Below are 13,195 nucleotides of genomic sequence, written 5' to 3'. Positions count from 1 at the left end.
CCAGAAAGAAAACAAAACACACACAGAAAGTTGTGTGTGTTTAAGTATAATTTGCCATGTAGACTCTGCCTTGGGTGAGGCCGTGGGTCTCTCCAAATTGTATCCTCATCTACACAATGGGGATGGTAATCGCACCCGTCTTGCAGAATTGAGAGACTGTCGTGAGAATAAACTTTGTAAAGGGCTTAATTCAGTGTCTGGCACACAGTAGTCACTCAGTAAATGGTGACTATTGTTCCCAGTAGGCTTTGCTGGTATACATTCCTACATGCCTAATCTGACATATCATAGGTTCTGTGGTTTCAAATTTTGGGCTCTAATCACACTTGCAGTCCTTCTGTTTGAATTTGAGTGGTGGCTGTAAGAGTTAGAACATATTAGTTTCCATAGCCCTCTTAAAGGAGGTTTATGCCTTTGGCCTGTGATCCTGAATACTCATGAAATACTGAATTGAAGTGTATTCAGTTTGTATATGAGTCTTGCATCACCCAGAAGACCACAAAATATTTACTAAATAGTACTAAATAGTACTAAATATTTACTAACCACAAAATATTTACTAAAAAGTACTCTGTAACCACATACTATTAATATTCCAGTTAAATAACAGTGAAGAAGCTGTAACTTCCTGTCAACCTGGCGTTTGTTTTCCGGCCATGAGATTGTGTTAAGGTTTTACAAGTTCAATTCTTGGCTTTTGGTTGCAGAAAATGCTCGGGGGAGATGGCAGAGGAACCCTAGACCAGCATGTGTCAACTCAGAGTGGTGCTGAGGGGACCTGCAGCTCGTGGAGACTTGTGGGGTGACGGGAAGATAACTTGATAAACAGCTTGCACATCAAGCTGCTGAGCAAGGCCCAGCATGCAGTGGGTGTGAGGCCCACTGCGGGTGACAGTCTTTCTTGGTCTGGGCCTGGCACCCCTTTTCATTTAGCCCAGAGTCAGTGTCATCTTGTGGGGGAGCAGAGGTGTTAGTGCTAGCAAATGCAAGTTTGTGTGCCCAACACACAGTGAGGCCAAACAGTACCAAAACATCGGAGTTTGGTGCAGAGAAAGGTTTATTGCAGGTTTATTGCAAGGAGACAGGTGGCTCATACCCCCAAAACCCTGAACTCCCCAAAGGGATTCAGCAAAGCATATTTAAAGGCCAGGTGAGGGAAGGGGGTCATAGGGTACGTGACCAGCTCCTGCACAGTTCTCTGATTGGTTGATGGTGAAGTAACAGGGCAGTGTCACAGGGGTCAACATTGTCAGTTGACATTGTCAGTCCTTAGGCTCCAGGAGACCTGAGGGCTACCTGTTCATGGTCATCAAGAAGTTAACATCTTCCATCTTCCATTTGCTGTGGGGGGGGTGGGGTTTCAAATCTTTGAAACAACTCAGGAAATGTGCACCAGATACTGTTTTCTAGGTACTTCAGAGAGGAGCTAAAGCAGAGGATATGGAGGAAGGGCCTGCCCTGGGAAGACCGCATAGGGTCCTGCTCGGTTACAGTTCCCCCCTTTTCTTTGATACTTCTCAATCCTGAGGAGAACAGGTGTTGGACAAGAAAAGTAATAAAGTTTCAGTTAAGGAGGTTAATCATAAACTTGACAGAGGAACCCACTGGGTCCTGTCACCAGCAGACACTGCTTTGAGAATCAGTCTGACACAGCTCAGAAAATTCAAGTTCCTGGCAATAAAGGAGTGTGTTCGAACTCACATCCACAATGGCCACCCAATTTTACCTTGGATGTCTGAACCACAGCTATTCCATTTTGACTTTCGAATGCATTTTTCTCCTTAATGGCCAAAGCAGATGTCACTGTTTATGATTTTAGTGCTTTTCTAGACGTGAAGAGATGCAAGAACTTGGGTCATAAAATCTTTTCCTGAAAGTATCTAACTATCTGAAGGTCTGTTCTGTCAGCTTTTCTCAGAGCACTAAGTGCGTCATTCCTGATCTCCACTCTGACCTCCTTTCAGGGGGTGTTGAAGGTCAGTGACTGGAGTGGCTTGTGACTTAATCCTTGTAGAGGCCGATGGCAAGTGCCAATTTTTAGTTGGCAGTGCTCCCTCATGGTCATAAATTTGAACATGATTTGGGAAGCATTTCATGATCATTTCATCCCACAATGTTAGGAATACCCATTAGTAGTTCAGGCGAGGATTTCATTGATAGGCCACTCAATGTGCTATTACTGGACTAGGCCTTATTAACAGTAGTCAGAAGTCTCTGGACCACCTGTTTTACTACTCTGTTATGGTCTAGGAAAAAATTCCTTCTTGTTGCTTCTTCCTATATCTAGAGTTGCACTATTACAATCATTGATCTTATATAGAACTTTATATCTGGTCAACTGTCTCAAGTCTCCTGGTCATCGTTATTTTATCAGAGGCTCTTGTATTTGGTAATACAAGAAACAACAATTCTGTAAAACAGGCAATAAACAAATAATATAGCCAGTACTATTAGCAAGGTCATAAGTTGGCACAAATATCTCCTGGTTTCAGCCAGACTCCAGGAGGGGATGTGTTAACTTTCTTCTTTCCTGCAGCCATTTGCAGGTGGACTGGGTCAGGATGTTTCCTGTGAGCTGAACAAAGGTATTTTGGTTTAACATTCAAGCATGGGGACAATGTTTCCTGAGATGGACCATTATGTATACTTTAAGCGATAGGCAACATCCCTTTCATGATTAACTTGTAGCAAAAGCAGTAGAATACAAAGATTAAAGTAAAAGAAATGGATCTAACATGGAGTCAGATTTGTTATTCCCTATTACAATTCCCCACTGTCAGTGTCCATTCCACAATTGTGTGAGAAAGGGGTGACGACCGCTCTGGCTCCTCCTGCTGAACAGGGGCAGTGATGGGTGATTATGGAATGGAATTGATCAGCTTTCAGCAGGGAATATTCCTTAGAATCTTTAGTAAGTAGTACAGTTCTCTTTCCTTTTTTATCTACAATTATTTGAACCTGATGAAACCCTTTATTTAGCCCGTTTGTTGTCTGATTTGTCATTGGACTTGGGCTTTTGTTTCTAGTTCCTATACATAGCTATTCATCTTAACTTTCTGACTGTAATAACTACACTAGATTCCTGTACTGTTCAGGTGAACAAGATTAAACAAGTAAGTTGACTCACCTTCTCCAGCTATAATGAAAGGGCAATCTCAGTACTTATCTTCTTGAAGAGCAACCTTAAGTCTTCTAACGGTTTACAAACCCATTGCTCTCTAGGCCTTTCAGGAGTTGGACCATTTTCTGATGACAGTGGTGCTGCTTTAATCCCAGTGTGATGAATTCATGGCTTTACTCTGGCTAACGTGACAGATGAGTTTGTGGTAGGTAGTACCACGTGTGGTCCTGTCCACCTTGCAGTCAGCTGATGTTCAGGCACTTTATCTTTCCAGGCTTTAAGGAGGACTTGGTCTCCAGGTAAGAAAGGATGTAAGGCTACTTCAGTTGGAATAGGCAGACCTGTGGGAGGCAAACTCATGAGCAGAGGTTAGTATAGTGCCCAAAGTTTTAATGTAATTAGCAACAGCTAGCTCTTTCAGAGCATTTATAGATTATCCCACCTGGGCAGACACCTGGAATGGCCTACCATACAATATTTCAAAGGGGCTTAATTTAAGTCTCCTTTTGGGAGCCATTCTGATCTGTAGTAGGGCAATTGACAAGGCCTTATCCCAAGTTAAATTAGTCTCTTGACACATTTTAGCAATGCTCCTTCCAGTATGTATAATCTCTGGCTACAGGTCATGGAGCATCTGATATTTATCCAAAGGTAGATGGTTGGGATAAGTTTCAGAAATAAACTTAGAGTGTCCTTCTTAATAATGCAATTAAACTTTACAATTATGTGGCATGCCAACAAGGAACTGTCTAGGAAGTGAGTCTTAGACAATAAATGCAGACCTCAATTAACAGAATCAGAATTCGATATCCACTGAAATGTAATCTCTTTCTCTCTAAATATTACCCTCATTTTTCATCAAATACAGCCAAATTAAGATTAGTTTGTTTGCAAAATGAGTCTGGTTAATTGATCATATTGGCTCCTTTCAATTGGCTGTGTGGGAATTTTTCATAAGGAGTCTCAGACTGGAATTTTAAAAGCCCTCTCAGGGCCAGGAAAGCCATGCCAAGGGCTTTTCATAGATTTTGCCTTACAGATGTAGGTGAATTCCTCACTTTTTGAGGTCCCCAAAGTACCTCGAGATTTTTGTACCTGTTAGGAAGTACCCTTCCTAATTTACCTGATAAAGCTGCTGGGAACCTAAGAGTTTCCAGTATCTGGAGAGATCAGGTAGAGAGAAAAAATAAATGTTTCAATTGTGATTACAAAGGTAAAATCTACCAAATTGCTGTAAGTCATAATTAGCTTAAGGGGAAAGGTTTCCTTAAAACCAAAAAATTATAACATATTCATCAGTTTACTCAGTCCTATATAATTAATTCTTTTTTACTAACAGTTTTATGAAGTCAGAGTTGCTATTAGACTTTTAAAATCTAGTTTAGCAGGACGATTGTTAAAAAGTCCTTTCTGTGACTCTTCTTAGAGATGAAGCATTTTGCAAAGCATCAGCTTAACTGTCTATGAATGATAAAGGACTTAAAAAGGCAAGGTTAGAGATCTGATTATAATGTTTTTTGACAAAGAAGCTTAATGAGGACTTCCCTGGTGGCGCAGTGGTTAAGAATCCGCCTGCCGATGCAGGCGACACGGGTTTGAGCCCTGGTCCAGGAATATCCCACATGCCACGGAGCAACTAAGCCCGTGCGCCACAACTACTGAGACTGCGCTCTAGAGCCCGTGAGCCACAACTACTGAGCCCACGTGCCACAACTACTGAAGCCCGCGCACCTAGAGCCCGTGCTCCACAACAGGAGAAGCCACTGCAATGAGAAGCCCGTGCACCGCAACGAAGAGTAGGCCCCGCTCACCACAACTAGAGAAAGCCCGTGCACAGCAACAAAGCCAATGCAGCCAAAAATAAATAAATTAAATAAATACATTTTAATAAAAGAAGCTTAATGAAGTTGTGACATACAGCATTTTAACCTGTGTACTGGCTTAAGTGATTTACTTTCTAACTGTGATTTTCTCTTTCCTATAGCTTCTTGCTTCTTTTCTATTTAAAGACCTTTCAATATTTCCTGTAGGATAGGTTTAGTATTGCTGTATTCTTTTAGTTTTTGCTTATCTGAGAAATTCTTTCTCTCCTTTTCTATTTTAAATGGTAATCTTGCTGGTAGATTCTAGGTCAGATTTTTTCCCGTCCAGGATTTTGAATATATCTTGTCACTCCCTTCTGGCCTGCAGTGTTTCTGTAGAGAAATCAGCTGATAGCCTTATGGGGGTTCCCTTGTAACTAAGTCTTTCTTTGTTTTTCTCTTGCTGCCTTCAGAAGCCTCTCTTTATCTTTAACTTTTGCTATTTTAATTATAGTATGTCTTGGTGTAGGTTGGGTTTGGGTTTATCTTGTTTGGAACCCTCTGTGCTTCCTGTACCTGGATATCTGTTTCCTTCTTTAGGTTTGGGAAGTTTTCAGCCATAATTTCTTCAATTACATTTTCAATCCCCCTTTCTCTTTCTTCTCCTTCTGGAATCCCTATTATGCATAGATTGGCATGCTTTATATTAGTATCCCATAGGTCTCTTACATTGCTCTCATTTTTTGTTTCTTTCAATTTGCCTTTCTGTCTGCTGTTCTGATTGGGTGATTTCCACTATTCTATCTTCCAGATCATTTATTCGTTCTTCTGCATTATTCATTGTTATTCATAGCCTTTAGCTCAGCTTTCATCTCGGCGAATGAGTTTCCTAATTTCTCTTGGTTCCTCTTTATACTTTCTACCTCCTTTTTACAGGAATCTGCATTTCTATCAATAGGCCTTGTACATTGCTTCAATATTTTCATTATCTCCTTTTTGAACTCAGTGTCTGTTAGACTGAAGAGGTCTGTTTCTTCTTTTGGGGGAATTCTCTTGACCTTTTAATTGGGAGTGGTTCCTCTGCTTCTTCATCTTACTTATGTTTCTCTTACTCTGTGAGTTTAGGAGAAACAATTGTCTACTGTGGTCTTGGAGGGCTGCTTTTATGTGGGAGTGTCCCTGTATAGCCTGTGTGCATTTAATATTTTTGGCGCAAGGGCTGTTTTTGGTATGGATGTCTGTGACCTCTTTCCTCAGCGTGTGCTGACTGTTGGTGCTTGACAGGTGGTGGTGTGGTGACCAGAGTCTGCACTGGGTTGCTCTATGGCTGTCGCTGCCCCATCAGCGACAGTTGTTGGAGCAGAAGCCCCCAGATCTGCTTCTGAGCTGCAGTGTGAGATAGGTGGGATTGGAGCACTCCCTCTGGAGAGGAGCTGCTGAGTATTGCTTCGCCAGAGCTGTCCACAGGGGAGTGTGCTCTGTGGTGTCGCCTGGCTGGGCTCACAAAGTACACTGTTGTCGGCACTGCCCTTAGCCCCACCTCCGCTGCGGGAATGCAGGCAGTTGGCCCCAGGGTCCCTCAGGCACTGTGCTCACAAAGCCAACAGCACAGATCCCAACACGCCAGGCCACTGAAGTTGGGTACCAGAAGCACAGCAGTCATGCACCTGGGCTCGCCGTGGGAGCCTTGGAAACAGCCCAGGCTCTGCCTCCGTGTGTGCTCCCACCAAGCCCACAGCGGCTAAGGCCAGACCCACCCCAGCCACAGTACACCTGCTGTCCCGCTCCCAGAGCTCATAGCAGCAGCACCAAGAAGGAGGCTGCTAAGGGGCAGGCCCCGCCCCTCCCTTCACTCACCCCTTAGCAGTGGTGCTTCGCTTCTATGGCAGGCCCGGGCTTCTTCCACGTACACCCCTGGTTGCCACCCGTACCACACTCCCCAGCCCTTCAGGCTGTCTCCGTGTGGCCAGCCCTAGTCCTCTCCCTGGGTCTGTCCTCTGAAGCCTGAGGTTCAGCACGCAGCCCCTGCACATACCAGCAGGTGAGTGTCTCGGGCTGGGGAGTGCTGCGAGGTAGCTCGGCTCCTCTGTGCTGGTCTCTCTCTTTTCTGCCTGCTGCCGACTGCTGTGTTCTCCTCCGAGCCTCTGAAGCTCCCTTTCTGTCCCAGCTGATAGCCCCGCTGGTGAGGGAGCTTCTCAGGGTGTGGGACTCTTTCCTCTTTTCCAGCTCCTTCCCAGGGACACAGGTCCCATCCCTATTCCTTTTTAAAAAATCTTTCATCCTATCCAGTTATGAGGAGATATTTCTAGACACTTCTGGGTGTCTGATATCTTGTGCCAGTGTTCAGTAGGTACTCTGTGAGAATTGTTCCACACGTGGATGTATTTTTGATGTGTTTGTGGGAGGAGGTGAGCTCCACGTCCTTCTATTCTGCCATGTTGGTTCCTCCCCAACATTTTAAGATATCAACTAAAATTATAACATTATACCAGGACATATCCAAATTTCAGAAGCTTTCTATAATTTCTAGAATGTCTATATTAAAAACATTTATCCATACCGTATAATCTGAGGAGGCTTATCAGTCATTTGACAATGCTTCCCATGTAATTTAACATACTAAACAATCCTAGTTAGTTTAATATTTTTCTCTGAGATGCCTTGGGGGCTCGCCAAAGCATCCCAAAGTTAGCTGGAGGTCAAAATTTTTTAATTAATTAAAATTTGATATTTGGGAAGTTTGTCAAAAAGTTTCAAAACACTTGGTCAAATAAGATCATAGGTCATTGTGAGACAATACTTATTCCTTTACCAAAATGAGAAGAGATCTCAAAAGCAAATACAGATCACTGAAAGGCACAGAAACTCAATCTGGTATCAATGGCAGCATTCCAGGAAAACTTTGTCCTCTTACCAGTGAGAGAAAAAAATCTAGTCTTGCACCAGCTTACTTTTAATAATAAATTTCATTTACTTAAGTTAAATTCAGTCTAAACTTAGTCTATCCTGACCATGCACAAACTCTTAGAGTTCCTTTTCTACAAACCTTCCATCACTTTCTATATCCATATTATTTTGCCCCTTAATTCTCCTATCTAGAAACAACCAGATGAACTTCCATCATTTAACTTAATTTAGCACAACTCTAAAATTTCACGTTACCAAATATCTGGAGAGATCATTTACATCTCAAAGGCACAGGAAAAGAAATGCAAATTTCTCTTCTAACTACTTACATAAAACCCAGCCATCTTGGGCTATTTTTGAACTTTCTTTTTTTCCAGTTCCCAAATATCCAGTGAAGTTTAAACAAACAAATGACACTAATAGACGATAATGTATATCATCTGCTCACATTCACAAACCTCATTTTCAGCAAAACGAGGAAGAAAGAATAGGATTTGGACTCAGGTACAGAGACACTCATTCACATACATCCACCCCCCCCACCCCCCCACCCCCCCCCCCACCCCCAGCCCTCCAAGATAAAAGCAATTGCAAAAGACCCACTCTGATACAATAGCTGAGCCGTTAGGGGCCATTGTTCGACAGATCTCAGGGAGTATTGAGGCCACACAATGTTTCAAAAAATATATTTTCTTTCATTTATGGGAGCATAGCTAAAGATCTCCAAGTTTTGCAAAAATACCCCAGGGGACTATAAGATGGAACAGAGCTCTGATCATCTATACCTAATTATTCACGGTTGGTGTTATCAGATATCAAGCAAACAGCGGTTCAAATGGGTCTCTCAGGGTCATAGGTCCCTAGCCACAAAACGGGAGAAACCCAGCCAATGTCCCATCAGAGATGAAGCTGAATAAATGACCAAGGCTAGTTCAAAAAAGGGAAAAATCCCAACCAATGCTCCACCACAGGCAAAACCAACACAATAGAGAAGGATACCTTGAAAAGAAGTAGAGATGGTCTAGTAAAGATGTAGGGCTTCCCTGGGGGCGCAGTGGTTGAGAGTCCGCCTGCCGATGCAGGGGACACGGGTTCGTGCCTCGGTCCGGGAAGATCCCACATGCTGCGGAGCGGCTAGGTCCCTGAGCCATGGTCGCTGAGCCTGCGTGTCCGGAGCCTGTGCTCCGCAACAGGAGAGGCCACAACAGTGAGAGGCCCGTGTTCCGCAAAAGAAAGATGTAGTTGTAATGTTTAAAAAAAAAAAAAAACAACCTGATGGAATTTTGAAATGTTTTTTAATTTTATATATATCAACATTCTTTGAATAAATACTTTCTAAGTTAAAAAAAAAAAAAAAAGGATACCCTGGTGTCATCACATACGAGCCCAGCCTGCGCAAGCTGGAGCGACTTACCCCCCAGGCGACACTGAATGTGGACCACAGCTCTGGACGTTTCTCGGTTCCGAACAGCCTTGTGCCGAGGGGTGGCCAGCACCTGTCAGGGATAGTCCCTCCGAGATCCGCAGAGCGAAGTGTACTGTGGCAGCTGCTGGGCCTCAGGGAAGGGGCTGCCTCTGGCTGGGGTCGACCTGTCACATGCACAGACTCGGCTGGCTCACCAAAATTGCTAGCAAACGCGTTTGTGTGCCCGACGCAGTGAGGCCAAACAATACCAAAACGTTGGAGTTTGGAGCAGAGAAAGGTTTATTGTAGGGTCACGCAAGTATAAGGGTGGCTTGTGCCCCCAAAACCCTGAACTCCCCGAAAGGTTTCAGCAAAGCATCTTTAAAGGCCAGGTGGGGGAAGGGGGTCACAGGGTATGTGATCAGCTCATGCACAGTTCTCTGATTGGCTGATGGAGAGGTAACAGGGTGGTGTCACAGGAGTTAACATGATCAGTGCTTAGGCTCCAGGAGGCCTGGGGGCTGTGTGCTCAGGGTCATCAAGTAGTTAACACCTTCCGTTTGGTGAGGGGTTTTCACATCTGTGAAACAGCTCAGGACCTGTGCACCAGATGCTGTTACCTGGGTGCTTCAGGGAGGAGCTAAAGCAGAGGAGATGGGGGAAGGGCCTGTCCCAGGAAGGCGGTTACATTAGTGAAGGCAAAGTCTGCTGTGCCCCTGAGCAGACACCCAGGTGAGCCCTCCTGGATTGGGGACTTCGGCTCCAGAACAGCCCGGAAGTCCTCGTGGGCCCCAGACGTGCTGAGGTCCGACCACTCATAACTTGCATTCCGATTTGCATGAAAACAAAAAATATTTGACACTTTTGTGCCTCTTTCAGACTCCCAAAGTGGTGTGAGTGTCCGCTTCTTTCTCTTGCCTCCACCGTGTGTATCGGGAAGAAAGGTATCTGCTGGCCCTTGGCTCTCTAGCTCTCGGCCACGTGGCCACTGCACGGTGGTGGCCGAGGGCAGGAGAGTTTCTGTGGCCACTCACCTCAGAAGGAAGGCAACTGTTTTTCTCTGATATTTTGGCAAGAAAGCTTTGACAAAATTCACTGAAATGCAGAATCCCTGCTGTTTCAGCTCAGTAAGAGCCCTGAATTGTGATTAATTTTGGATTCAAAAACTGCACAACACTAACAGATGTGATTTGAAATATTTTTAATGTATTAACAACTAGGACATCTTTTGTGGTCAGACAGTGTTTGTTGATTGGCCAAGTGTTGACAATGGCTGGTCACTGGCTCTGGTATTTTTGCATCTGCCAATGGTCATTCCTCTCCTGGCTGCTCCAGCCTCTCTGCCCCAACCCCAGGTGAGTGGCGGGCAGATCACCCTGGACATTTATCAAGAGCCCTGCCTGCTTGATTCCACGTATGTAAACATAAAGTACCCAGAAAACGGAAAGGACTGAAAAGGCAGCACACTCTTGGAGTCTGGTGTTGGGAACCGGGAAAACAAACTTGTTTTTTTGTTAAAATTGACCTATTTGGATTCGGTGCTGGTCAGAAATAAATATGCCCTCTTGCGGAAGCAAAATATTTCTATTTCAGTGGAAGACCTATATTGTCAAACTGTAACCACAAGTCATGTCTCATCTCTCAATGTCTAACTAACTGCATGTTTTATCACAGGGACAAGCGGATCTCTTGAAGTACGCCAAGAACGAGACCGTGGAGAACCTGAAGCAGATCCACTATGCGGCTGTCTCCTGTGGACTCAATAAACCAGGCACAGAAAACACCGACGTCCAGAAGCCGCGCCGGAGCCTTGAAGTCATACCCGAAAAAGCAAACGATGAAACTGGAGAATGAGGGCACCTTCTAGAGATGATTACAGAATTTATAACTCTAGGACCAATTGTAGCCAGATGGGACATTTGCTTTGCACTCACTAATGAAAAATAATATTGGGGATTTTAAAGCACAACTGGAATAGCTAATTGCCGTCTATTAAAACTGTGAATGTATGTAGCAACCCTGCGTGTGGAGGCAAATAAACTCTTTAACAAGAAATTCTCTTCCTGGCCCAAATATGCTATATTTGTATACAAAGAGATCATAACTCAGTTCCAGTGTGAACAGACTAGCCACTCTAGTTCCAGCGAGAAACAGACGACATTTTCCTAACTGAAAACAGTGTCTTAAGACGCAGATGGACTGTATGGTCTAATTAGTATTTACTGGGGAAAAACAATCTACAAGTTTTACTTATGTATGATTGCTGGGGTCTCTGGGTTCCAGATGTTTTTGGAGGCGTGCCTGCTGAGCCATGGTTACAAAGGAGAATGTAAGTAGTCTTGAACTTGGACAGCCACTAGGTTCAAGGGCACTGCAGCTGGACGGACACTCCTGGCTGGAGACACCTGCTGGGTACACACTGTAAAGGCAACCAACCTGGAAGCAACACACTGGACATAGTTTTTCATTGTGTTAAGTAGTGGTCACATTAAAAAGGTATTTTATGATATTTCTCCAATAACAGTACGTGAATTTAACGAAAGTTTAACTTTTTAAACACTTCCAGTTCAAGATATTCTACTCTTAAGAAGAGTGGCCAGTTACTTGGTGAACAGCTTTGTCAAAAATAAGTTGCTTGTCTGGCTTGACATTTTGCTCTTAGTACATACAGCAGCCATGACTTTACATAGTGGCAGCTGTCTGTAAAACAACCCACACTGCGTCCCCCTTCTCAGCCTGTTGATTCCTGCCGTAGGGGAGTGAGCCTGGACATGGTGCAGACAGTAAGCCAGTGGCAGGTGAAGGGGCTGGAGCAGGTGCCATGCTCCACTGGCCAGCTGAGTCTTTAAGCCAAGACTTTATTGTCCCAATCAGTGAAACTTCATGCTGCTAGTTTAGAAAACCTGCTGGACACTGAAGCCTAATTACTGCTCCTCCCAAACCAAACTGCGCTCACATTTTGGAAGGGTAAAAGCTTTCTAAACCTTCGATAGCCGCTTTTCCATTTGTCCATATTCTTTTCAGTGACTCAGGTAAGCCAGATAACTCTGTGGAATCCCCAACTTGGCACCTCATTACTTCCTCACAGTTAGGGAGGTGGTCAGGCTGATATATTGAATTTATTTATGCCCAGACCCTGAAATATCCTTTTATAAAACAATTCCTTTTTCCAGTTCTTGTCATTTGCCTGCTGATCGTGTGCTTAAATTAAGGTATACCTCTCCACTGGTCTTCACTCAGTGTCATTCCAGTCAGAAAATAATTAAACGTCTCTGTTACTTGAATAATAGTGTGGTTTCCTGCTCACACCAGCCAGCAACCAGCCAGCAGCTTAGGCTCTTAGCTCTGAAATTAACTCTACGTCGGAAAAAAAAAACAAAAACAAAAATATGTAGAAAATAGTAAAGAATTAAAAGTAGATTTGTAGACTGAGAAATAAAATAATGTGTAATTTAGATTATGGCTAGCAATCCTTGAACTTAGCTGGCAAGTAAATCGCAATATTCAGTGACAATCCAGAAATCATTAAAAAATGACTTAAAATATTATAAAATTGAAAAAAATTGCTACATTTATAGTAATGGCAGATCGTATCTAATATGTGACTTAAATGACTCTGAGACCAAGGCACCTGTCATTGGCTAGGGTTCATATAGGCTTTTAGAATCAGCAGACTTCAAAACCGAAGGGGTCTATGAGATCATTCCATCTGATGTGTCCTTTCCCAGATGCAGATGTTGCAGACAAAAGCAATAAAATGCGGTGCCCGAGGTCACAAAGTCTGTCGGGGGAGTGACCCAGCCCAGGGTTTGCTCCATGTTTCCATGCTAAGAAAGTCAGCCTTCGTTTGACCCCTCTCTTCAAAGGGATAAGCCAAGCAAAGGAAGAAAGCAGGCGCACTTGCTGGGGAGTTGTTCCCCAAGTCGCAGTGTTTCTCCTCCTTGTCTAGATCCCACTCCA

General features: G+C 43.8%; 1 protein-coding gene across 3 annotated transcripts in view; it reads left to right on the top strand.

Moving 5' to 3' along the window:
* PLCL2 (phospholipase C like 2) overlaps window positions 1-11,764 on the top strand; it is a gene marked incomplete at its 5' end in the record, with an annotated part of 193,787 nt that extends 182,023 nt beyond the window's left edge. For 2 of the 3 annotated variants that reach the window (XM_082654222.1, XM_082654223.1), the window contains one exon: window positions 10,910-11,754. In XM_082654222.1, coding sequence (XP_082510348.1) covers window positions 10,910-11,089 — 180 coding nt within the window. In that variant the 3' untranslated portion in view covers window positions 11,090-11,754. Of the gene's footprint in view, window positions 1-10,909 lie in introns of all 3 variants that reach the window. The other variant, XM_082654221.1, reaches the window with a different exon arrangement.
* Window positions 11,765-13,195: the final 1,431 nt, after the last annotated feature.

This window comes from Grampus griseus (genome assembly GCF_964374135.1).
Source record: "Grampus griseus genome assembly, chromosome: 5".
Lineage (NCBI taxonomy): Eukaryota > Metazoa > Chordata > Mammalia > Artiodactyla > Delphinidae > Grampus > Grampus griseus.
The sequence above is the reverse complement of the archived record's forward strand: the minus strand, read 5'-3'. Positions and strand labels throughout refer to the sequence as shown.